Here is a 26,435-nt window from a genome sequence, read left to right on the forward strand (position 1 = left end):
CCTGTGCTAGGTGTGGTATCTCTACAATCTAAGGTTATGCATATATTCGGACATTGCATTGGGACGTTGTGTCCAAATTTCAACGGAATCGGTCAAGCGGTTCCTGAGAAAAGTGGAGACCCACAAACATGCTCAGTTTACATTTCAAATGTATATACAGTATAGATAGCCTTCCTAAAGGTAAAAGCAGCATTTCCTGGAGGCCAGGAAGTGCAGTTTCTGTAGTGTGCTTTCATAACAGAGGCAGGAAAGTCTCTGGAAACAGTGCTAAAGAGTTAGTTGAAGTTACTGTTCTCCCAATTCATGACATGGGAGCACCCATACCCCCCCCCCCATAAAGCCTTTGGAAAGAATGGCTTTGCACACACCAAACATTGAAAGCACCTCAAGAGCACATGGCTCCCCTCACACAAAAGAGTCCTGTAGTGGTTTATACAGGTATGATTCCTCATACTCTAGAAACTACAGTTCCCAGGATTATTTGAGGGAATGGCATTTTCCTCTGTGTTTCACAAGAATGGATAACTTTTATGGATCTTCTAATTCATCCTCTTCCCACCCTTCCCCCAGAAACTATGCCTAGCAAATGCACACTTCCTCCAGAATATGGAAGCTGTAATAGGCCCTATGAAGCTTATTACTATGATGTTAAGAGCAAGATGTGCAGAACCTTCATTTACAGTGGCTGTGGAGGCAACGGAAACAACTTTAATTTTCTCAATTGCCTTGAAGAGTGTAAAAGGTTTGGTAAGGATGAATAAACCTTTAAAATTATACAATGTTTGAAGTGAAAATCCATTTAGAAGCCCCTCTTGTTTTGCTAGGGTGTTTGACTGAATTAATTTTTTGATATTGCAGTATTTATGTTACACTTAAAAAAAAATACATGTTAGTAAAATGACCGCTCCACACATCAATGAGGTGCCAATTTTGTGTGAACGTGCGCGGCCCCCTGATCCCAGAGGCGACTCCCTGGTAGTTTGGGGCTGGCATCGCCTTCCCAGGTAGGATGCCAGGGGTCTCCGCCTACCCAAGCCCAGCGTCCAATCCTGCCTGGGGAGGTGTTGCCAACGGTCCTGAAATTTGAAACCCAACAACCAAAAATCCTTGGATTAACTGGTAGCAGGCGGAAGGCTGATTCGATGTCACATTTTGGCATAAGGGTGCCTGGGCCGCATTTCAAGGTTCCAATGTGTCCCTAGTTAAAATAGCATAATATTTAATTAAGAACTGGATGAAGAACAGTTCCTGAATGAGTGTGCAGCATATAGTCTCAGCTCCCCAAATACCCCCTCTTCATATTATTAAAGTGCTCTTACACTAGCATTACTTATGCCATAGTGTGTCATTTTTTTTCTCCTTTTCATAGGAGTTCCTGCATCCTGGCAAAGCCCCAAAGGTGAGACTAACTTAATACAAGGTACTGGTAAGAGTTCCTATTGTTGTCACACAAATTGTGCCATTTTAGTTCAAGAGGTAAGTCACTCAGAAGAGCTTTTTTTAAAATAGAAAAGGTTTCTGTACTCACCATGAAGTTGTTACTGAAAGTGCAACCAGTGCTATTTTTCTAGAAAAAGAGGTGCTGGAACTCACCATGAATGCCTCCCTTGTTCTCTTATAATGTCAATGGTGCCCACCTGAGAGGTGGTGGATCTGAGTGCAGGCAAATTCAGGCTGAAAAATGGCCGGAGTGCTACACTTTAAACATTTATTAAAAGGCAGGGGTCCCAACCTACGGCCCGGGGCCCGGATGCGGCCCAATTGGCCTCCCAATCCAGCCCGCGGCGACCCTTGCTGCCGACGCCTGCTCTTACGGCGCGTAGCGCGGCGGCGCTCTTCCAGGTCGAAAAAAGCGCCGAAAATCCTTTGTGCGCATGCATATGGGCCTCTCCCGACCCAGAAGAGGTCATTTCTGGTGCACTTCCGGGTCGGGGGAGGCCCATACGCATGCGCACAAACGATTTCCGGCACTTTTTTCGACCTGGAAGCGCGCCGCCGCGCCAGTAAGCGCGCACTCCCCCGCCCTCCGGCCCGCCGCGCGATTTGCGCGGTGGGAACCGGCCCAAAGCCCGGTAAGTCTGGGGACCCCTGTTAATAGGTGACGGTACTGCATACTAAGTCTTAAAATAGTTACAATTGCAGTCTTAAAATAGTTACAATTAAAGGTTATAAGATGCAAAGTAACACATTGCTCTGCAACAAGCAACAATGAGGCCCCACATTCTACTTCTTTTTTGACCTTAGTACCATTCAATAAATTTTCCTCTCTCTCTTCCCAGCCAGAGAGAGATCTTGAGCAATTCATTGGTTCATCACTACAGAGCCACTACATTATATTGTTACTCTGGCTACTGCCTCCATTGCTGACAAAGAAGCTGAGTTCTCAGGTAGGAGGTTGATTGACAGTCAATCAACCTCCTGCCTAATGCAAACTTCTCTACTTTGCAAATGCCAACATTTGCGTAAGTTTTTCAGACTTCTGTGCATACAAACATTGCATTTTATACACCTTAAACTATGTATATTTAACAATAAGCACCAGTATGATGAGCAGGGCCCCCTTCAGGCTGCCACTTTTGTGGGACTTGGGAGCAGAGAAGGACAGCCCTGTTGTGGCCCTTCATGGTCCACACAGCCAGAACCTTGAGGATCAAGGGCTTGGGAGTTGGGTGGGGCCTCCTTCAACACTGGGGGTAGCTCAACTCAATAGGCATAGCTGCCAAGTTTTCCCTTTTCTCGCAAGGAAGCCTATTCAGCATAAGGGAATTTCCCTTTAAAAAAGGGAGAACTTGGCAGCTATGCTCAATAGGATAGAACCAGGTTGTACACTGCTTCCACTTCATGAAATTCATGGGCCAGTCAGGTATGCCTTCACATGGTTGCTCCCACTTTAACAACAACAACAACAACAACAACAACAACAATAATTTTATTTTCACCCCGCCCTTCCCAGTCAAGACCGGGCTCAGGGCGGCTAACAACAAAAATATCAACAAAAGTATAAAAGAAACAATTCAGTTAAAATGCAGATTAATGCAATGTTAAAATTCAATTTTAAAATTAAAAATCTACAAATAAGATAAAACCATTATGAGATAAAACCTTAGGGGAGGGTAATCCTGGGGTCAGACTGCGTCAGTCCGAAGTCTTTAGAAAGTGGTTGACATTTTAGAATAATAATAAGATGGCGTCGTTAGTGGTAGCACTGTTTTGATCTCTGTGTAAGTAATGCGGTTTTAATCTTTTAAACTAATTTTCGGTAGTTTTACCAGTTTTACCAGTTTCAATGTTTTACATCAGCTGTTATATACGGAATGTATAAATGCAAGCTTTGCACACACACTTTCTTCCTCCAGGGCTACCTCCGAAATGTAAGGAGCAAGTGACAGATGGACCCTGCAAGGCTTTGGGGAAAGCCTATTATTATGACAACAGAATGAAGATATGTCAGGAATATGAGTATAGTGGCTGTGGAGCCAGCAGGAACCATTTTAGGTCTTTGAGGCAATGCTATGAGGAGTGTCAAAAGTATGGTAAGAACAAAACCCTTTTCTCTAAACATTAATCATGCTGTAGTAGCATTATTACTCTGCAATAAACATTGGGGAAGGTTAACTTTGGGAGTGAGGGGGCGGGTCTCCTCTTGGGGAATGGGTTCTCAAGTTGATGCTTTTTGAGAAGTGAGAAGAAATACAACTTTCCATGCTAGAATAGGAAAAGTGCCCAGGCTTCAAAGTGGGAAAATAAGTCTAGAGAATGCCCTGCATGGGTGGTGGTTTTCTGGTACTCCCCTTTTTCCTCCACTTTCCAAATAGGATTGTATGAGTGAATAGAGCTTCTGAAGAAGAAGAAACACTAAGAAGAACTAGGCAGGATGCTTTTTTTGTTTTTTCAAGTTATTGTTTGGAAACAGCAACAAAAGTAAACTTACTGCCTAGCTGAGCAGGGGAGTATCCCTTAGGACACCATGGCAAGATAGGCTGGGAACTGTGTCTAATCTGATTGCCTTCCACCTAATATCTGATGGCACATGGAGAAGGGAAGATGCTAATTTATGGACAGATTCATGGGCAAAGGCAAGGCAGTATTTCTGATTAATAGGTCCTAAGCTGAAACAACGTTGTGCTTATAACAGGATATAACTTGAGGCCAAGAGTAGTTCTAGATTGGACAGGAGGGACTGCAACCTTCCATCTGAAAAAGGGTTCTCATCTCTCTCATGGTCCTCCTTGTCCTTACCTTTCTTTACCTTTTTATTATAGGTAGCCCTGAATTCCTGATAAATCCTGACTTGTTGGATGGTAAGAATTGACCCTCATATGGATTGTTCCTTCTACTCCTGCTGGCTTTCTTCAGTATGGAATACTACTTCTTAAGGCTTTTCTTCACTGTGTCTGAACTACAGTACTTGGTATTTTCTGCCAATGTCCAAAGACTCTAGGGCTTATTTCCTCCCAAGATAGAAAGGGATCTGGCCATAAGAATGCAGCCTGGAACGTCCATTATTCTCACAGCACAACTGGAAGAGGGCTCCACTTGCAAGCCACATTCTGGTTCATTCGTCTTCTGCACTCAACCACTGGGTTTGTCATCACTCAGAAGAGGCTATCATCAGTTGCACAACTTATGGATTGGAGAAAGACAGGATCATGTCCCAAGAGGACAGTTATCTTCTGCATGTGTCATTCAGTTCTGAACTCAAGGTTCTCAGCCAATCACTTCTCACTCTTTTCTTCTCTAAACTACATATTGGTCTCTCACTGCAAGAAGCTTAGGAAACCCCCTACTTCCTTCCTTCCTTCCTTCCTTCCTTCCTTCCTTCCTTCCTTCCTTCCTTCCTTCCTTCCTTCCTTCCTTCCTTCCTTTTAGGTTCAAGGGCCTATTCATTGACAGTGGAAGAGTATCTGAAGCATTGTATGAGTATGCAGCCTACTGCCCCTTTTGTTATGTCCTTCAACTGATCTCCTTGCCCACCATGCTTCCTCACCTGCCATAGCAAGCAAGGCTCCCCTTACTTATACCATAGAAGGTGGGCATGGAAGGGGAAAGAGGGTTCCTGAAGCAAAGAGGGTGGGATGTGAGGAAACACCCCACTCTCCCCACTGCCTCAGAATGCATTAAGGACAGGCAGGAAACCCAAGACTCTCATTTCACATCTTGATCTGTCATTGGTGGCATTGGTGGCGAGAGCTGGCCTAGCGCAGTGAGTTCCATTGAGCCTTTGTGCCCCATCCTGAGCTGGCACACAGCCAACCTAGGCATGCATGCCTGGAGGTGTTGCGCTGACCTAGCACAGCGGGTTCTATTGACCTTTTGTGCCCCATCCCTGCCCGGTGTGTGTGCAGATGTGTGCGCACCAGACGCCAGAAAAGGATGTGACGCTGTTGCCTGAAGGAAACCGGGTGGGTTGTACAGCAGCTTCACACTTACTGGAGGAGGAAGAGGAGTGCGGGCAGGGTGCCATTGCGGCTGCTCCTGCAGGCAGCACTCCCCACCCCAGGACGCGCCCCAGCCCCGCACTGCCTGCTCTCCACCCCCCACCCCCGGGGCCAGAGCATGAAGTTCCGCCACTGTTTACACTACCTCAGAATGTAGCAAGGACAACCTGGAATTCAATGTTCTCATTTCACACCCTGACTTCTCCCTATAAAGCTACCTGAAACCAGGCTGCACCAAATTCTGAAGGCTGTTTGTGATTTTTCCATGGTACCATGCTAAATCTGCCTTATGGAACTATAGAAATCATAGTCGAACCTAGCTAGTTTCAGCCAGTCTCCTTTGGTATATGATTATACCCCTCCATTAGTATAACTGCTGGATCTCAAAGCAGAGATGTCATTAATGTCATTGAGATCATCTTAAGAGTGGCGATCGCAAACATGACGCCTTCAGACGTTGTTTTCTTTTGTCGTTCAAACAGTGAAATAATAAGTGTCGTTCTTGTCTCTGTCCTTCTCTTGCTCCTGTAATTCCAGAATTTGGGCTTCCCATATGCCAACAACCACTAAACACAGGATCATGCGAAAAAAGCCTTCATCGCTTTTACTATGATGCCCAAACCGAGAAGTGCAAGCCGTTCAAATATGGTGGCTGCAATGGCAACGAAAACAACTTTCGGAACAAAGAAGAATGCACTGACACATGTGGCCCAAGCGCTAGTAAGGCTTAGAAGTTTTTAGAACTTCTTGAGAGAGTCCAAAGGACCTGCTTTTTTCCTGTTAACTTTATGTATTGCAATGGTTCTGTTCCTACTGCATTAACTCAATGTCCTTATTTCATAGGAGAGAGAAAAGTTTTTCTTCTTGAATTATGGATCAGGATAGAAGCAGATGCACTCGGTTTGATGCCTTCCTTTAAGAAATTAGAGAAACTGGAGTTCTTGGTGGAACTTGCAATCAAGTAAGTGAAAAAATCCCAAGGACCTAGGCCAATGTGATGATTTATTATATATATTATTTTCAAGTCTTAAGTGAAATATTCCTTATTCCTTATGAGATGAAAACTCCAGGACAAGGCCCTGTTTCGATAGCTGAGGAAGAATATCGAAACAGGGCCTTGTCCTGGAGTTTTCATCTCATAAGGAATATTTCACTTAAGACTTGAAAATAATATATATATGCCATCATTCTACCCACTTTCTACCCACTTTCCTCACACCATGAATAATTTTAGGCACAGCTGGGCCTGTTATGTTTTCAGCCAGAATTAACATCTCATTGAATCCTATGGAAAAACACACTAGAGCACGGGTGTCAAACACAAGGCCCGGGGGCCTAATCCAGCCCGCCAGACCTCGTCATGTGGCCCGCGTAGCCACCACCGACATCCGCTGACAGTAGTTCTGGAGCCTGCGATTGGCCGAGGGTCAAAACCGGGGGCGGGGCTGCAGGCGGCGGCCGGGGCGCTGGAGCCGCGCTGACGGCCTTGGCCCAGGGAATTTCAATTTTGAATGAGGCTGAGGGAGGCGGTGGCACAGCGGCCAGACGGGGAAGTGAGATGCAGGAGGAGGAAGCCCGCCGAGGAGGTAGGAAAGCCCTACAGGCGCCACCGGCAAAGTTGGTGCCGGGACGGAGCAGCGCTGGATTTTTTTTTGGCGGGCTTTGCTGTTGTCTCCGAGAGCGAGTGAGGCGGCACTGGGGAGCCGCCGCCCGCCACTTCCCTTCCTCTCCTCGGCTGCATCCGGGAGGTGGGCGAGCGAGCGGGCGAAAGGGACGCGGAGTGAGCCTGAGGGGGAAGTAGGCGAAGCGCAACAGCCGCTCTCTTGATGGAGCCAGGTTTCTCTTCCCTCTTTCCCCAGTTTTCTCCTCATAGACACTCGGGAGGGTGCCTGGCTTTTGCTCTGCCCCCCACCCCCGAGCCGCCCTTTGGCTTCTCAGTTCCGGCGGAGCTGCTCCCCGGGGGGCGGTCGGGAGGGAGGCGGCGGCGACGGCACGGGTTCCTGCTCTTCCCGCTCTGCCGCCGTCTCCTCTCAGCCCCTCATGATGTAGGTCTCCAGATGGAGTCGCCTCGCAGTTTGAGTAGGTGGGAGGGGAATTTTTTTTTGGGGGGGGAGGTTTTCAAGCCTCCTCTGCCTGCCGTCCCGGTAGGGAGAGGCGGCGGCGAAGACGACAACAGCGCGGGTGGGGGGAAGAGCAGCTCTGAGGCGAAGATGCACGTCCGCTGGGGCTGCTGCCGCCTTCCTCCTCGGGAAATCCGCTGCCCTCCCTCAGCGCGAGGGGAAGGGACTCTGGCGCTGAGGAGGGAGGATGCAAAAGCAAAGCAGGGAGTTGGCACTGCACCGCATGTTCCTGCCCCTCTCCAAAGCATGGGGTGGGTTGCAGCGTGTGGCATCCTGCCTAGCGGGGTTTGGGTGTGCGCAGGGCGGGAGAGGGAAGCCCTCTTTCCATCTGCAGGTTTTTAATCCCAGCAGTGGCTTTCTCCTTCCTGCCGAAGGTTTGGTTGAGCTCCCCCCCCCCCCCCGGAAGCCGTCGATCCCCACCTTTTGTTCAAATTTCCCTCGTTTACATCCCCTCCCACACACGCGCCACGACGCAGGAATGTGATCCGCGTGGGGGCGGGAATGAGCTTACATTATTACAAAAAACAGTAATGACTTCCGGTTCTGGCCGCGGATCGCGATCAGGCAAAAAAGCGGAGCTCTGCAGCTCCGCGCTAAAAAGCTGGGCGAAGGGGGGGTTCGCGAGGCTGAGCGACCCCCAGAAAAGGCCGGGGAGGCGATCCCCTGCTGAGACGTCGGCTGTTCCCCAAAGGTTCTCCCGGAAACCTTCGCAAAAGCTGAAGGAGGGGGAGAAGCTGGGCGCTGCGACGGAGAACGTATCTAACACAGCCCGCGAAGCCGAAGCCTGACGCGTTCACAGACGGTAAAGCTCCTTTTAATCAAACCCTTTTAAAAATAACAACCCCGGGCGTTAGAAAATAAAAGGAAGTAAAGAAACGTAGAGGAGTCCCCCCCACTAACTTGGACTTTAAAACCGGAAGATAAAGATAAGGCGCGAGTGGGGAGAGGGAAGGAATATAAAAGGACAGTAACATATTGCAAAAGACGCCGTCAGGGATAGCCTAAGAAATGATTATGCTGGGGAATTAAAACAGAACAAAAACAGAGGAACCGTCTAAACTCTGACCTGGTGGAGTCTGCATACAGTTTTAAAGAGCTTGATTAATCATTGCGAAATAAGAACCTGTGCTAAGGAGGAAAGACAAATCTAACTTTCTAACAGACACTGCGTGGAGCAATTTTTTTTTTCAATAAAAAGGACACTTTCATGCCCGCAGTGACAACTAGGAAAATTAAGACGAAGTGAAAATAAAATGGCGCCGGCGTTTTAATCAATCAAGGACTAAGCAGGCGAGGCTACAAAGAAGCCAGAAGTGACGACAGCAAGAAACAGCAAGAAACAAAGAATCTAAAGAGGTCTTAGTAAATAGTGATACAGTGACTCCAAGTGGATACAAAGACAATAACCGTGCTAAGGACACTGCTCAATAGAAAATAAGTAAAGAGCGACACCCTCTGGACAAACAAGAAATTGCACATCAACTGCTAAAATGAATAAACAAAAGACATCTGGCTCAGGAAATGGGCAACAGAGAAGAACATCAAATGCGGATCATGAACTGGACCTCAAAGAATTAATTTTAAGTCTTAAATCTGATATAGGAGAGATCAAACAAGATTTCAAAAATGACATAGGAAAAATCAAACAAGATCTCACAGAGATAAAAAAGGAAATGAATGAAAGAATTAAGAGCATAGAGGGCAAGGTGGATAACATGGAAGTGAAGATGACTTCAGGCGAAGTAGATAGACAGGAAATAAAAGAACAACTACACAAAACCGAAGAAAAAACAGATAAGGCAATGGAATTGATTCAAGAATTACAGAATAAGAACTTGGCATTAGAAACAGCATTGAAAAATATGGCAAAGGAAAAGAGAGAAGGGAAAAAAGAGTCTGATAAAATGAAGAAGGATATAGAAGAACATCAAGCAGCATTGGAAGCCTCACAGGATGCCCTCGCAATGATGCAGATGAAAATGAGAGAGAAGATCTTGAGGTTCCGGAATATACCTGAGATTGTAAACGAAGATATAGAAAAGAGAATAATAAGTGCACTAGCAGAATGGATGGATTTAGATGAACAGGAAATTGAATCAAATATAGAGGAAGTGTTCAGAGTTAATTCTAAAAAGGCCAAAGCTAATAACTGGCCAGGGGACTGCCTGGTTACTTTTACATCGATGTGGTTAAGAAACAAGGTCTTAAAACTTAAAGGAAAAAAGAAACTGATAATGGAAGAGACAGAAATCATCATCCTGAAAGAAATTCCGCCACGGCTGGTGCACAAAAGAAAGAAATACCAATTCCTAGCCAAGCCATTGAAAGCGAAGAAAATCTTTTTTAAATGGGAATATCCAGAGGGAATGGCGTTCTCTTTTAAAGGGAGGTGGAGAAGGTTTGATAACCAAGACTCAGCGGACAGATTCTTCAGGACTTACTCAAATGAACTAGGTGGACTAAAACCAAAATCTGTATCTGAATTGGATAAAGAAGAAGAGGCAGATGACCCCAGCAAAGACGAAGACGAGGATGGAGAGATTGAGGAAGAAGGAGAAACGAAAGAATGATCACTGAATTGATAATGTAACTTAAGATAGAGACACTGTAAGCTAAATAATAGTTTTTAGAATTAACCATTTGTATTAATTAATTAAGGAATCACTTCTCAATGCATTGAGTAAGATAATTGCCTAGACCCTGCTTAGTCAAATTGAATGATTCTAGAACTAATTGTAATTACCTTTTCTTTTCTTCTTTTGCCTTTTTCCTTTTCTTTTCTCTTCTCTTTTTCTATCTCTTTTTAAAGTGATAAGTAACGATTAATAAATATGAATTTGAGAGTGATTTCATGGAATGTGAACGGTTTAAATAACAAAAAAAAAAGGAACAAAGTGGAACATATATTAAAGAAGAAAAATTGGGACATCATATGTCTCCAAGAGACACATATTAATAAAAAACATATGAGAGTTTTGAAAAATGAAAAGTTAGGAAAAGAGTTTATAGCAGCTGATAAGAAAAAAAAAAAGGAGTTGTAATCTATATTAAAAATAAATGGAATCCAGAGATGATATGGTCAGATAGAGAAGGTAGAACGGTAATAGTAAGAACGATGATAGAAGGAGAACACTGGTACTGGGTGGGCATCTATATACCTAATGGGAGCAAGATGGAATATTTGAAAAAATTAGAGAGCCATCTGATGAATTATATGGGACAAAAAATAATAATAATGGGCGATATGAACGGAGTCATTGACCCAGAACTAGATAGAAATAGTACAAAGAAAGGTACAAATAAGACAAAATTACCAAAAAAATTCATGGAGATAATGGGAAATTTAAACCTAATAGATGTATGGAGGTTTAAAAACCCGTTAAAAAAAGAATATACACACATATCCGCCCGACACCACTCTGCGAGTAGAATAGATTCAATATGGATCCCGAAAGAATTGTCATCAAGGATTCAAAAATCCGAAATAGGACCAAATATCCTATCAGACCACAACCCGGTTACTATGATATTAAAAAATGACCAAAAAGACAGACAATGGAGGTTAAATGTTTTTTTATTAAATAATGATAAGATCACTCAGGAAGCAATAGAAAGATTAAAGGAATATTTCAAACTTAATAATAATAGTGGAGTTGACCCACTAGTTGTTTGGGATGCAGCAAAGGCGGTAATGCGGGGTTATTTTATTGCACAAGGGGCCAAAATTACAAAAGTCAGAGAACAAAACAAAGAAAAACTCTTGCTAGAGATAAAGAAAAAGCAAAACCTTCTATATAAAAAGTATAATAAAACGTTAGAACAAGAAGTTAAAATATTGAGAATGCAATTTGAAAATCTAATTGATCAAGAATTGGAACGACAATTGCAATATTGGAAATATAAAAACTTTGAATGGGCCAACAAACCTGGCAAATTATTAATTTGGCAAATAAAAAAAAGGAAAAATGAAAAAATAATAAATAGAATTAAATCAGAAGGAAATTATATATATAAAACCGAAGAAATTTTAAAAATCTTTCAAAAATATTATGAAATTTTATATCAAAAAGAAGAAAATTCCCCCCAACAAATTGACGATTTTCTAAAGAAATATAAATTACCAAAGATCTCAAAAGAAAAATTAAGCCAATTAAACAATGAAATAACAATCTTGGAAATAACAAATGCAATTAAAGATATGAAAAAAGGGAAAACCCCAGGCCCGGATGGGCTCCCAATAGAATTTTATAAGGAGCTACAAGAAGCATTATTAAATCCGTTAAAAGATTTAATGAATTTGATTCTCCAGAGAGGTAGTATACCTCAATCATGGAAAGAAGCTCAGATAACATTAATACCGAAGCCACAAGCAGATTTGGATATCCCAGGCAACTATAGACCAATTTCACTCCTAAATAGTGATTATAAAATTTTTACTAAAATAATAGCGAAAAGATTAAATAATATTCTTGAAGAAATTATTCATAAAGATCAGGTAGGGTTCATAAAGGGAAGATATGCTAAAGATAATATCAGAACAGTGGTAAATATCCTGGAATGTTTAGAGGACAGAAGAGATAAAAAAGCAGCCCTTCTTTCCATTGATGCGGAAAAAGCCTTCGATAGGGTATCATGGCTTTTTATGACAAAAACATTAGATAGTTTAAATTTAGGAAAGAAAATGGATAACGCAATCAAGGCAATATATAAAACGCAAGAAGCCAGAATATCTATAAATGGCAAATTAACAGACAAATTTAACATTATGAGGGGCACCAGACAGGGATGCCCCCTATCTCCAATTCTTTTTATAATTACTTTAGAAATTCTATTAAAAAATATAAGAGAAGAAGAGAAAATTAAAGGAATTGTAATTGGAAGGAAAAAATTTAAAGTAAAAGCGTTTGCCGATGATGTAATAGTAACTACTGAAGACCCTGTCGAGGGCATCCCCGCAGCAATGGAAAAGATAAGAGAATTTGGAGACCTAGCTGGCTTTAAAATAAATCTTGAAAAATCAAAACTCTTAGTGAAAAATTTGGAGGGGAAAGAAAAAATAGAACTTCAAGAAAAAACTGGACTAAAAATAGTAAAAAAAATAAAATACCTGGGAATTCAAACAACTGTAAAAGGAATCGACTTAATACAAGAAAATTATAAGGAGATTTGGAAAACAATCAAACAAAAGCTAGAGGTATGGAACAAGTTGAAATTGTCTATATTGGGGAGAATATCAGCAATTAAAATGTTTGTGACCTCAAAGATGAATTATTTGTTTCAAAATTTACCTATATTAGGGGATCAGAAAAAAATATTCAAAGATTGGAAAAAGGACATCGCTAAATTTGTTTGGAACGGAAAGAAACCTAGAGTAAGATACAAAATTATGATAGATTCTAGACAGAGAGGGGGGTATGGTCTACCAGATTTAGAAAGTTACCATGACGCGGCAGCGATATGGTGGATTAAAGAATGGATTCAACTTAAAGATACTGACCTATTAGACCTGGAGGGACAAGGGCTGGGATTCGGCTGGCATCATTATATGTTAAAGGAAAAAATAGTTAAAAGGAATACTTTCATGTATAACATCATTCGAAAATCGCTATACTTAACATGGCAGAAATATAGAAGATATTTCGAGCCCAATACACCCTGGTGGATTTCACCATTAGAGGTAGTTGCGGTGAGGAGAAGGAACATGGAATCAAATTGGCCGACATACAAAGAGTTATTAATTCAAAAAGACGGGAATTGGCAGATAAAAGAATATTCGGAAATAAAGGGATTATTAAACACTTGGCTAGAATATTTTCAAATAAATCAAAGGCTACAAATTGACAGAAAAATAGGATTTAATAAAGAACCATCCAAATTAGAAGAAATATTATTGGTGAATAAAGATAAATTTATATCAAATTTATATCAAATCATTTTAAAATGGAAAACAGAGGAGGAAATGACCAAAGATTATATGATAAAATGGAGCCAAGACATAGGACAACCAATAATAATGAAGGATTGGGAAAGTCTTTGGAAAAGAGATCTTTATTTCACACCAAATTACGATTTGAGAGAAAATATATTAAAGATGCAAAGCAGATGGTATATTACACCAATTAAAATGGCCAGATTCTACCCGGGGTCAAGCAACATCTGCTGGAAATGCAACCAAGAAGTAGGAACTAACATACATATGTGGTGGAATTGTAAGATAATCAGGGTGTATTGGGATTCGATTTATAAGGAATTAAAGAAAATGTTGAAGTACTCATTTAAGAAATGCCCGAAACTATTCCTTTTGGGGATGATGCCCAATGATATCAAACCCAGTGATAGATGCTGTGTCAGCTATGCGGTAGCCGCTGCGAGAATACTAATTGCAAAAAACTGGAAAACCACAAGCGCCCCCAGCAAAGAAGAATGGCAAGGAAAACTTCTTAACTATTATAATTTGGCGATAAAACACGATGAAATCAGTAGTAAAAAAAACAAAGAATCCAAAAGTAATTGGAAACCATTTCTAAATTATTTGCAAAAAAAGTTAGAAATTCCACAAATTTTTTTGGATATTTAAAGGGCTCTTTAATAAATAAAGCTAGCAAACAAGGATATAAAGAAAATTTAAATGAAATTATGTAACATCACAAAACCGTAAAGTAAGGTATGCAGAACAACCAAAAGGAATAGTGGGATGAGTTTAGAAACGGTTGTGAAGTCAACGGGTGGGTTAGGGGGGGGGAGGGATTTGAGGGGATATAATCGGGTGAGAACGGAATAAGAACAATGTAACTATTAGATGTATTACTCATTTTATGGTATTGACTGTATATAATAAAGTTTTCTATAATAATAATAATAATAAAAAAAAACAGTAATGATTGAATGCAGTGACAATAATTTATGATAATAAAGAGTGGACAGATAGTCCTACAGACACAACCGGCCCTTTGAGGGTGACCAAACTGCTGATGCGGCCCCCGATGAATTTGAGTTTGACACCCCTGCACTAGAGGAAACCAGAATGCAATTTTTCTCAACCATGCCTGCATCTAAACATGGGTGCCTTTCATCCTGCTGTACCAGTCGTTGCAGAAATCATTTGCATGCTTGCCAATAAAGCTACCTGTAACTTTGTGGCTCTGTTTCTTCCTTATCATTGCTGCTGGTTTAGCAGTAGTATCCTAGATGTCTTGGTTTTCTAAAGTCCATGCACCCCTCGTGCCAGACAGAGTGTTCAGAGGAATACATAGATCAGGCATCCCCAAACTTCGGCCCTCCAGATGTTTTGAACTACAATTCCCATCATCCCTGACCACTGGTCCTGTTAGCTAGGGATCATGGGAGTTGTAGGCCAAAACATCTGGAGGGCCGCAGTTTGGGGATGCCTGACGTAGACTCATAGAATTGAAAGGAACCCTTGGGGTTATCAAGTCCAACCCTCTGCAAAGTAGGAATTCTGCCCTCATTCGTTTCTGGCATCATCTTTCTGTCTCCAGAAAGTCCTCTGTAGTCCTCTGGGCCATGAGATCAAAGTCCAGGCCATCGGCTCGGGAATAAGTCCCACTGATCATGATGCTCATGACTACGCATGCTGTGCACTCCTGTTTTTTAAATAAATGTTTTCCTTTTCAGATAATACAGAGCATGGCGAAATCACAATAAATAAAACCTCCCCTTCAGTAGTTTCAAGCACTTCTAAAGGTTCCACATAATATCTGTACTGCATTGTTTACTGTGACAGCACCTGCACTTTGGAACTCCCCGCCTATTGCAACAAAGCACGTGCCTTTGCTAGACTCTTTTCAGGCACCTGCTAAAAGCATTCTTCTTTAGGCAAGCATGCCTAGATGCTTAGGAAGTTGAAGTACTTTTAATCTTCATATTTTAGATTTTGTATGTTTTAAAGTAGGATTGCTAAATTTTTACTGCTGTGGTGTTTTTTTTGTTTTGGTAAACCACTTTGCAGGGTTTTTAAAATCGAATTTTATTAAATAAATAAACAATAAATATAAATAAAATAACACAAGCCAAAATACAATCCATCCTGTAGATTTAAGTAACTGTCCACAGTCGCCTACTTGTTATCAGAGGCCCAGAATCCACATTCCTGACCTTGTAACTGCTGCTGCGGCTGCTGTTTCATACAAGCCCTGCAAGTCCTGTGCTTCATTTTCAATGCCTCTTCAGTCTTGGGTAGGGATCATGCCCCTCCCTGTATGTCCTATGCCAGGGGTCAGCAAACGTTTTCAGCAGAGGGCCGGTCCACTGTCCCTCAGACCTTGTGGGGGCCGGACTATATCTTGAGAAAAAGAAATGAACAAATTCCTATGCCCCACAAATAACTCAGAGATGCATATTAAATAAAAGCACGCATTCTACTCGTATAAAAACACCAGGCAGGCCCCACAAATAACCCAGAGGTGCATTTTAAATAAAAGCACACAACATGTAAAAACACGCTGGTTCCAAGACCGTCCGCGGGCTGAATCGAGAAGGCGGTTGGGCCAGATCCGGCTCCCGGGCCTTAGTTTGCCTACCCATGTCCTATGCAACACCTGTCACGCTGGTATTGAGTTTTAGCAGTCGTGTTTCTGGGGAAGGTAGAAAATCTAAGACTGAGAAGCAATGTAGTGAAATTCTCAGTCTCTCTGTGCCTCTGTGTTTGTGAATTGGTCTAGATCAGGGTTCCCTGAACTTGGGTCTCCAGCTGGTTTTGGACTACGACTCCCATCATCCCTAGCTAGCAGGACCCAGCGTTGATGGGGATTGTAGTCCAAAACCAGCTGGAGACCCAGCTTTAGAAAACCCTGGTGTAGAGGTAATACCCACTAAAGTGTTACCTTGATGCAGATATTGGGATTTGCCTCACGGGCCAACACAGCCTGTTCTGTACAAGGCTGAAAGTGAAATTTCAGTTTGTAGGCTTCCGCAATAGGTGTGTTTAGGCACCTGGGGTTATCTTCCTGTTCTGGTCCCAGAAATGTCAAACCCGAATTGAGAACACCAGTTTGGACTCTAGAGTTGAGTCCACAGTCCAACTTCCCCAGGGGCCCTTCCTCTTAGGCTTGGGTACAAGAAATATGTTCAGAAATATAGTAAAAATGCAGTGATTTAAAAATGAGTGATTTAAAAAATGAGTGATTTAAAAAGGAAACGAGGGGTTGCATCCTAATTGTTAGGATGTAAAAGGAAGTAAGAATGTACTCAGGAACGTCTTAAGCAACTCTGGCGCTCAGGCGCCGTGGTGCGACGTATCCCTCCAGCGCCCCCCGCCCCATTTCACAGCGCAACGGGCGGGTGGGTGTGCAGGCGCAGCGCAGCAGCCGAGGGTACTGCTGCGCAACGGGCGGGCGGGCTCAGTGCGCAACGCTACTGCCGAGGGCGCTGCTGCGTGGAAGCGCGCCGGGCGGGCGCAGCTGCGATGCGCCCCCCTGGCGGGCCGGTGATGTGGCGCCCTGCCCCACCCAGCTTGACCGTAGGGCCGGCCCTGAATGTACTAGATCATTCCCTAAAGATATTTGTACTAAGTTATTTACATTCAATTATAAAGAATAAGTATTTACACGAGGAATTAAAAGGAAGTCTAAAGCTTTTATTTTTACTTTTATTATATATACATACTTTTATTTAACTCTTTAATTTTTAATTTTATTATATTTACTTTTTACGGATTCTAAATTAAAGGTCTAAATTAAAGGGAAGTGAAAAAAATGGGGAAACATAATAAAATTGGGATAAACTGTATGCATTTGTGTAGTTTAAGTAGGGGTGTGTTAGGGATAGAGGGTATTGGGGAAGTTGTTGTGGTTAGAGTTATGTGTGGTGGTGGGGGATGTTGGGGGGTTGACATGATAGGAGATGGGAGTTGTGTATGCGGGGGGGGGGGTAAGGGGTTAGTGTAGGAAATGTGGACTGTGTTAAGTTATGGAGGGTATGTCCAATATGTGTCATCTTACCTGGACAGTGGATTCGATCTGTCTCCCTGGGCGGGCGGGCTCCTGGGGTGGGTTGGATCTCGGGGAGTTGTTTGACCTGTGCAGAGGCATAAAGGTGGTCTAAATTAGGGGGAATTAAAAAAGTGGGGGAGTGGGCGGGATTTTGGCAGTATGTTGTTTGTTGTTTGTTGGATGTCCACTGGAGGGGGCACTTTTTGTACAGAAATCCAGGTTTCTACCTGTCCTACGTGTGTCATCTGGCCAATGTAAGTGGATAGAAACACTCCCACATGAGCACCTGATGTTGTGGGCTAATTTGAGGGTGATCAGGGAGGTTAGGCAAGGAACTGGGCGAAACTGAGGCCCTAGGTAGTCCAACTGCCCTTCAGTGCAGGAATCTCAACACAGAATTATACAATGGTAGAGTTTGAAGGGACCCCCAAGGGTCATCCAGTCCAACCCACAGCAAGACCAGGGATTGAACCCGCCACATTGCAGTCCTCTGCAGCAAGCAATGGTGGTGTTACTTACAGACGGCAACAATCACTGCAAAGGGGAGGAAGCACATATCGGCAGTTCCTGCGATGACAGGCATCAGGTCCAGCGCATGTGCAGCGCATCCTTGCTCTGTGAAGAAATCAACAGCCAGGCCAAAGTTTTAAGATATTTTAAAAACCTTTTCCCCAAACCAGGGCTTTAGGGGCAGCAGACTCAGCTGGGAAGAGAGAAGAGGAGTACAGGGATATTAAAAAATAATAATTTTAGGTTGGGTGTGTGACGAAATTGAAAATGTTCCGTTATATTTTTCTTTTGCAACCGACCTATCAAGGGTTAACTCAGACTCCAGGTTGAGTTGACTGAACATTCCATGAGGCTGAACGTTTGAATAGAATGATCATGTGGCCACCCAGAGATTAAATAACTATCTTTTCCAGGCAGGTCAAGACTGTTCTTTTTCTCTGGCTGAATTAAAAATGGAATAAATAGTTCCAAATCTATCCCCCCCCCCGCCCAATGAGGTATGTGTGCATTACATATTGAATGAGCTTCATATTCGCACTGACATTAAGAGTCTGTGGACCAACCTTTGCTGATCTGAGCTGGCAGGGGCTGGTAGGAGTTGTAGTTGAATACATCTGGAGGGCACCAAGTTGGCGAACACTGCTGTCGACCATAAGCACTCTTATGATCTGTTATCAGGTCACGCTAGATGCAGTTGGGGGGGGGGACACCAGATGAAGGCCATAAACTTTGCATGACCAAAGATCAGGTTTGTATCAACATCATATCACGGAACTGAAACTTTTGAGAGTTCCAATGTGTCCCTATTAGATGTGGAAGAAGACTTTATTGAGAACAGGAAATTACATTGGAATCAACAGAGTAGATCCAGAGTGTACCTAAAGATAAAGGTAATGGGACCCCTGACCATTAGGTCCAGTCGTGACCGACTCTGGGGTTGCGGCGCTCATCTCGCGTTATTGGCTGAGGGAGCCAGCGGACAGCTTCCAGGTCATGTGGCCAGCATGACAAAGCTGCTTATGGTGAACCAGAGCAGCACACGGAAACACCGTTTACCTTCCCGCTGTAACGGTAGCTATTTATCTACTTGCACTTTGATGTGCTTTCGAACTGCTAGGTGGGCAGGAGTTGGGAACAAACAACGGGAGCTCATCCCGTTGTGGGCATTCGAACCGCCGACCTTCTGATCGGCAAGCCCGAGGCTCTGTGGTTTAACCCACAGTGACACCCGCGTCCCTAGGGACGCATATCAGTGTCCCTAGGAACAATATCAGTGTCCCTAGATATTGGTAATTCATTTTTTCATGCCCAATTGATGGGCTCTATTTCCTTGAAGAACAAAAGAACAGTTTTATGCATGACAAAAGAACAGGTTTATATCAATACCATGACGCGGAACTCAAATTCTTCCAGGATGTTTCGGTCTTCTGCGGATATAATTCAGTGCTCCAACATGTCCTGAGCTGAGGTCGAATAATACTTTATTGAGAACAGAAAATTACCTTGTAATTAATAGAGTAGATCCAGATTGTCTCTAGATATTGCTAACCTGCTTTTTCATGCCCAGATGACTGCCTCCATTTCCTTAAAGAACACAATATAGCATCCCTTCCCTTGGCACTGGACATTCCCATTGAAGAGTCACCATGCAGTGTGGTCCGTTCATCCTCCTGTCTCTCATTGTGTGCCTTTTCACGCCCTGGCCTGAGATGCTGGGCATCTCTGCGTCGGATACAGGTATGAACTCTCTTTCTCTGAAATTTACCTGTGCTAGGTGTGGTATCTCTACAATCTAAGGTTATGCATATATTCGGACATTGCATTGGGACGTTGTGTCCAAATTTCAACGGAATCGGTCAAGCGGTTCCTGAGAAAAGTGGAGACCCACAAACATGCTCAGTTTACATTTCAAATGTATATACAGTATAGATAGCCTTCCTAAAGGTAAAAGCAGCATTTCCTGGAGGCCAGGAAGTGCAGTTTCTGTAGTGTGCTTTCATAACAGAGGCAGGAAAGTCTCTGGAAACAGTGCTAAAGAGTTAGTTGAAGTTACTGTTCTCCCAATTCATGACATGGGAGCACCCATACCCCCCCCCCATAAAGCCTTTGGAAAGAATGGCTTTGCACACACCAAACATTGAAAGCACATCAAGAGCACATGGCTCCCCTCACACAAAAGAGTCCTGTAGTGGTCTATACAGGTATGATTCCTCATACCCTAGAAACTACAGTTCCCAGGATTATTTGAGGGAATGGCATTTTCCTCTGTGTTTCACAAGAATGGATAACTTTTATGGATCTTCTAATTCATCCTCTTCCCACCCTTCCCCTAGAAACTATGCCTAGCAAATGCACACTTCCTCCAGAATATGGAAGCTGTAATAGGCCCTATGAAGCTTATTACTATGATGTTAAGAGCAAGATGTGCAGAACCTTCATTTACAGTGGCTGTGGAGGCAACGGAAACAACTTTAATTTTCTCAATTGCCTTGAAGAGTGTAAAAGGTTTGGTAAGGATGAATAAACCTTTAAAATTATCCAATGTTTGAAGTGAAAATCCATTTAGAAGCCCCTCTTGTTTTGCTAGGGTGTTTGACTGAATTAATTTTTTGATATTGCAGTATTTTGTTACACTTAAAAAAAAAATACATGTTAGTAAAATGACCGCTCCACACATCAATGAGGGGCCAATTTTGTGTGAACGTGCGCGGCCCCCTGATCCCAGAGGCGACTCCCTGGTAGTTTGGGGCTGGCATCGCCTTCCCAGGTAGGATGCCAGGGGTCTCCGCCTACCCAAGCCCAGCGTCCAATCCTGCCTGGGGAGGTGTTGCCAACGGTCCTGAAATTTGAAACCCAACAACCAAAAATCCTTGGATTAACTGGTAGAAGGCGGAAGGCTGATTCGATGTCACATTTTGCCATAAGGGCGCCTGGGCTGCATTTCAAGGTTCCAATATGTCCCTAGTTAAAACAGCATAATATTTTATTAAGAACTGGATGAAGAACAGTTCCTGAATGAGTGTGCAGCATATAGTCTCAGCTCCCCAAATACCCCTTCTTCATATTATTAAAGTGCTCTTACACTGGCATTACTTATGCCATAGTGTGTCATTTTTTTCTCCTTTTCATAGGAGTTCCTGCATCCTGGCAAAGCCCCAAAGGTGAGACTAACTTAATACAAGGTACTGGTAAGAGTTCCTATTGTTGTCACACAAATTGTGCCATTTTAGTTCAAGAGGTAAGTCACTCAGAAGAGCTTTTTTTAAAATAGAAAAGGTGTCTGTACTCACCATGAAGTTGTTACTGAAAGTGCAACCAGTGCTATTTTTCTAGAAAAAGAGGTGCTGGAACTCACCATGAATGCCTCCCTTGTTCTCTTATAATGTCAATGGTGCCCACCTGAGAGGTGGTGGATCTGAGTGCAGGCAAATTCAGGCTGAAAAATGGCCGGAGTGCTACACTTTAAACATTTATTAAAAGGCAGGGTTTCCAAACTATGGCCCGGGGGCCGGATGCGGCCCAATTGGCCTCCCAATCCAGCCCGCGGCGACCCTCGCCCCCGCCGTTCGCTCTTACGGCGCGCAGCGCGGCGGCGCTCTTCCAGGTCGGAAAATAGCGCCGAAAATCCTTTGTGCGCATGCATGTGGGCCTCTCCAAACCCAGAAGAGGTCATTTCTGGTGCACTTCCGGGTCGGGGGAGGCCCATACGCATGCGCACAAATGATTTCCGGCACTTTTTTCGACCTGGAAGAGCGCCGCTGCACTCCCCCGCCCTCCGGCCCGCCGCGTGATTGGCGCGGTGGGAACCGGCCCAAAGCCCGGTAAGTCTGGGGACCCCTGTTAAAAGGTGACGGTACTGCATACTATAGAGCACCCCCAGGAAAAAAAGGCACAGCAGAAGAGGCAGGACATGTATGTGTTTCTGCAAGGGAATGCCTGGTCTGGACCCAGCATAGAGTAAAAAAAAGGGGGGGGAGAATTTGCTCTCCACTACAAGAATGGGTTTTGAAACTTTGCTGCAAACAGTCTTAAAATAGTTACAATTAAAGGTTATAAGATGCAAAGTAACACATTGCTCTGCACAAGCAACAATGAGGCCCCACATTCTTCTTCTTTATTGACCTTAGTACCATTCAATAAATTTTCCTCTCTCTCTTCCCAGCCAGAGAGAGATCTTGAGCAATTCATTGGTTCATCACTACAGAGCCACTACATTATATTGTTACTCTGGCTACTGCCTCCACTGCTGACAAAGAAGCTGAGTTCTCAGGCAGGAGGTTGATTGACAGTCAATCAACCTTCTGCCTAATGCAAACTTCTCTACTTTGCAAATGCCAACATTTGCCTAAGTTTTTCAGACTTCTGTGCATACAAACATTGCATTTTATACACATTAAACTATGTATATTTAACAATAAGCACCAGTATGATGAGCAGGGCCCCCTTCAGGCTGCCACTTTTGTGGGACTTGGGAGCAGAGAAGGACAGCCCTGTTGTGGCCCTTCATGGTCCACACATCCAGAACCTTGAGGATCAAGGGGTTGGGAGTTGGGTGGGGCCTCCTTCAACACTGGGGGTAGCTCAACTCAATAGGCATAGCTGCCAAGTTTTCCCTTTTCTCGCGAGGAAGCCTATTCAGCATAAGGGAATTTCCCTTTAAAAAAGGGAGCACTTGGCAGCTATGCTCAATAGGATAGAACCAGGTTGTACACTGCTTCCACTTCATGGAATTCATGGGCCAGTCAGGTTTGCCTTCACATGGTTGCTCCCACTTTAACAACAACAACAACAACAACAATTTTATTTTTACCCCGCCCTTTCCAGACAAGACCGGGCTCAGGGCGGCTAACAACAAAAATATCAACACAAGTATAAAAGAAACAATTCAGTTAAAATGCAGATTAATGCAATGTTAAAATTCAATTTTAAAATTAAAAATCTACAAATAAGATAAAACCATTATGAGATAAAACCTTAGGGGAGGGTAATCCTGGGGTCAGACTGCGTCAGTCCAAAGGCTTTAGAAAGTGGTTGACATTTTTGAATAATAATAATAATAATAATAATAATAATAGATCGCCTTTTTTGGAAACATTTAAGTAAGCTGTGGCCATAGTTAACCCAATGACAAGCATTTTGCCTCTTTACTCAAGATGCGGGTTGGATATTCAGTCCTGTCCCCAGAGGCACTTTAGCAAGCAGGACTTCATTTTCCCATGACAGAAGATGGGAATGAAAGATGGGAGAGGGAACATGTCACACAAATGGGTTTCCACATGTTATTGGACTACAGTTCCCATCGTTCCTGACCATTGGCCATGGTGGCAGTAGCTGCTGTGTGTTGTAGTCCAACATCATCTGGAAGGCACAGTTTACCTGCCACCAATGTAGAATAATGTGGCTGAAGGTCAAGGGCCAAGCACAATTTCAGGTTTTTTATTATTTCATAATCCTACATTTCCCTCATATACCTCCTCATCTCCAGTCTGCATGCAACTCTAACAGGTTTCCATTAAACTTGCCTCTGTGGTGGAATGCTAAATGCTTCTGAATTGCAGTAGCAGTTTAACCCCACTTGGGCTTTGTTTTAGGATTTCAACCCCCTGGCATCGTGACCACGGATGCCCCTCTAGACTTCCTGCTGCTGCCCACTTGGAAGAGATAATCTCAGCAGATTGAATCATAGATGCAAGACTTTGAAATAGAATTTACATCAGCTGTTATATACAGATTGTATAAATGCAAGCTTTGCACACACACTTTCTTCCTCCAGGGCTACCTCCAAAATGTAAGGAGCAAGTGAGAAATGGACCCTGCCTGGCTTTGGGGAAAGCCTATTATTATGACAACAGAATGAAGATATGTCAGGAATATGAGTATGGTGGCTGTGGAGCCAGCAGGAACCATTTTAAATCTTTCAGGGAATGCTATGAGGAGTGTCAAAAGTATGGTAAGAACAAAACCCTTTTCTCTAAACATTAATCATGCTGTATGTTATGTACTGAGCTGAATCCTAGAACAATAGGATTCAGAATCAGCGGGAGCTACCCAATCCAACTCCAGGTGGAAGTGAATCCGCAACCTGATTGGCCTGCTGGAGCAGCCAATCAGGCGGCTGGCAGAAGTGAATCTGCTACCTGATTGGCCTGTAGGAGCAGCCAATCAGGCTGCAGGCAGAAGTCAATCCACAATATAATTGGCCCACAGGTGTAGCCCTGAAGTAGCCAATCACGCAAGGCCCATTGTGTAAATAATGTATATAAGCAGATGGTTTTGGGAAAAGAGCATTCGTCTTCTCTTCTTCTCCTTGATGAATATGAGCTGAATAAAGAGCATGAAATTCACTCTCGACTCCGAGTATATTTCACTGGCGACGAAGGTGGGATCCTGCTGAGCTGACCGCCACCACGCACTGCACCGCAGCACCGCCACCTGCTGCACCGCTGCATCGCACCGTGCATCCAGGCTTCAGCTCCAGGACCCAAGGAACCCAGAATGGCAACCGACAGCAGCTTCTTGCCATTCAAACCAGCATCAGGAGACTGGGAAGGGTACGCCGCCCGTTTCAACTTCCTCCTGCAAGCGAAAGAAGTCACCAACGATGCCATGAAGAGGGCGACATTCTTCAGCGTCTGTGGAGAGGAGACGTTTGAAATCGCCCGGGCTCTCCTTGCACCTAGAGATGTCGCTACCGTCTCTTACAAAACAATAATGGAACGGCTGAAGGAGCACTTTTCACCACAGCCCTCGGTGGTAGCTTGCCGAAATGCCTTCTACGCAAAGCGGCAAGCCCCAGGGGAAACCATAACTGGGTTTGTGACCTCCCTCCGCCAAGCCGCCCGGTTATGCAACTTCTCAGAGTTGGAGAACATGCTTCGTGACCGCCTCGTCGGTGGCCTGAGGGACGAGATGTTGCAACGACGCCTCTACGCCAAAAAAGACCTCACGTTCCAGATTGCTCTGGAGGAAGCCCTGGCAACCGAAGCCGCCGAGAGGTCAACGCAAGAGGCACGACCGGCCCCGCCATCCCAACCGAGGGTCTACCACGAAGACCTCACCGACGAATCCGAATCTGACAGGGAGGAAGTATATTTCACTGTAGTAGCATTATTACTCTGCAATAAACATTGGGGAAGGTTAGCTTTGGGAGTGAGGGGGCGGGTCTCCTCTTGGGGAATGGGTTCTCAAGTTGATGCTTTTTGAGAAGTGAGAAGAAATACAACTTTTGATGCTGGAATAGGAAAAGTGCCCAGGCTTCAAAGTGGGAAAAGAAGTCTAGAGAATGCCCTGCATGGGTGGTGGTTTTCTGGTACTCCCCTTTTTACTCCCCTTTCCAAATAGGATTGTATGAGTGAATAGAGCTTCGGAAGAAGAAACACTAAGAAGAACTAGGCAGGATGCTTTTTTGTTTTTTCAAGTTATTGTTTGGAATCAGCAACAAAAGTAACAGATTCATGGGCAAAGGCAAGGCAGTATTTCTGATTAATAGGTCCTAAGCTGAAACAACGTTGTGCTTATAACAGGCTATAACTTGAGGCAAAGAGTAGTTCTAGATTGGACAGGAGGGACTGCCACCTTCCATCTGAAAAAGGGTTCTCATGTCTCTCATGGTCCTCCTTGTCCTTACCTTTCTTTACCTTTTTATTATAGGTAGCCCTGTATTCCTGATAAATCCTGACTTATTGGATGGTAAGAATTGACCCTCATATGCATTGTTCCCTTCTGCTGGCTTTCTTCAGTACAGAATCCTACTTCTTAAGGCTTTTCTTCACTGTTTCTGAACTACTTGGTATTTTCCACCAACGTCCAAAGACTCTAGGGCTTATTTCCTCCCAAGATGAAAAGGGATCTGGCCATCAGAATGCAGCCTGAAACTTCCTGGAACTTCACAGCACAACTGGAAGAGGGCTCCACTTGCAAGCCACATTCTGGTTCATTCGTCTTCTGCACTCAACCACTGGGTTTGTCATCACTCAGAAGAGGCTATCATCAGTTGCACAACTTATGGATTGGGGAAAGACAGGATCATGTCCCAAGAGGACAGTTATCTTCTGCATGTGTCATTCAGTTCTGAACTCAAGGTTCTCAGCCAATCACTTCTCACTCTTTTCTTCTCTAAACTACATATTGGTCTCTCACTGCAAGAAGCTTAGGAAACCCCCTCCTTCCTTCCTTCCTTCCTTCCTTCCTTCCTTCCTTCCTTCCTTCCTTCCTTCCTTCCTTCCTTCCTTCCTTTTAGGTTCAAGGGCCTATTCATTGACAGTGGAAGAGTATCTGAAGCATTGTATGAGTATGCAGCCTACTGCCCCTTTTGTTATGTCCTTCAACTGATCTCCTTGCCCACCATGCTTCCTCACCTGCCATAGCAAGCAAGGCTCCCCTTACTTATACCATAGAAGGTGGGCATGGAAGGGGAA

The 26,435-nt window shown here is 43.8% G+C and overlaps 2 protein-coding genes across 2 annotated transcripts in view; both read left to right on the forward strand.

The window, feature by feature from the left end:
• Positions 1-26,435, forward strand: part of LOC118097204 (carboxypeptidase inhibitor SmCI-like) — a 138,292-nt gene that overhangs the window by 39,777 nt on the left and 72,080 nt on the right. The window lies entirely within an intron of this gene.
• LOC132591209 (actinia tenebrosa protease inhibitors-like) overlaps positions 19,665-26,435 on the forward strand; it is a 40,825-nt gene continuing 34,054 nt past the window's right edge. The window contains exons 1-2 of the mRNA XM_060268594.1: positions 19,665-19,755; positions 20,352-20,528. Of these exons, the coding sequence (XP_060124577.1) occupies positions 19,665-19,755; positions 20,352-20,528 (268 nt within the window). The remainder of the gene's footprint in view (positions 19,756-20,351; positions 20,529-26,435) is intronic.

Source organism: Zootoca vivipara, chromosome 15, assembly GCF_963506605.1.
Source record: "Zootoca vivipara chromosome 15, rZooViv1.1, whole genome shotgun sequence".
Classification (NCBI taxonomy): domain Eukaryota; kingdom Metazoa; phylum Chordata; class Lepidosauria; order Squamata; family Lacertidae; genus Zootoca; species Zootoca vivipara.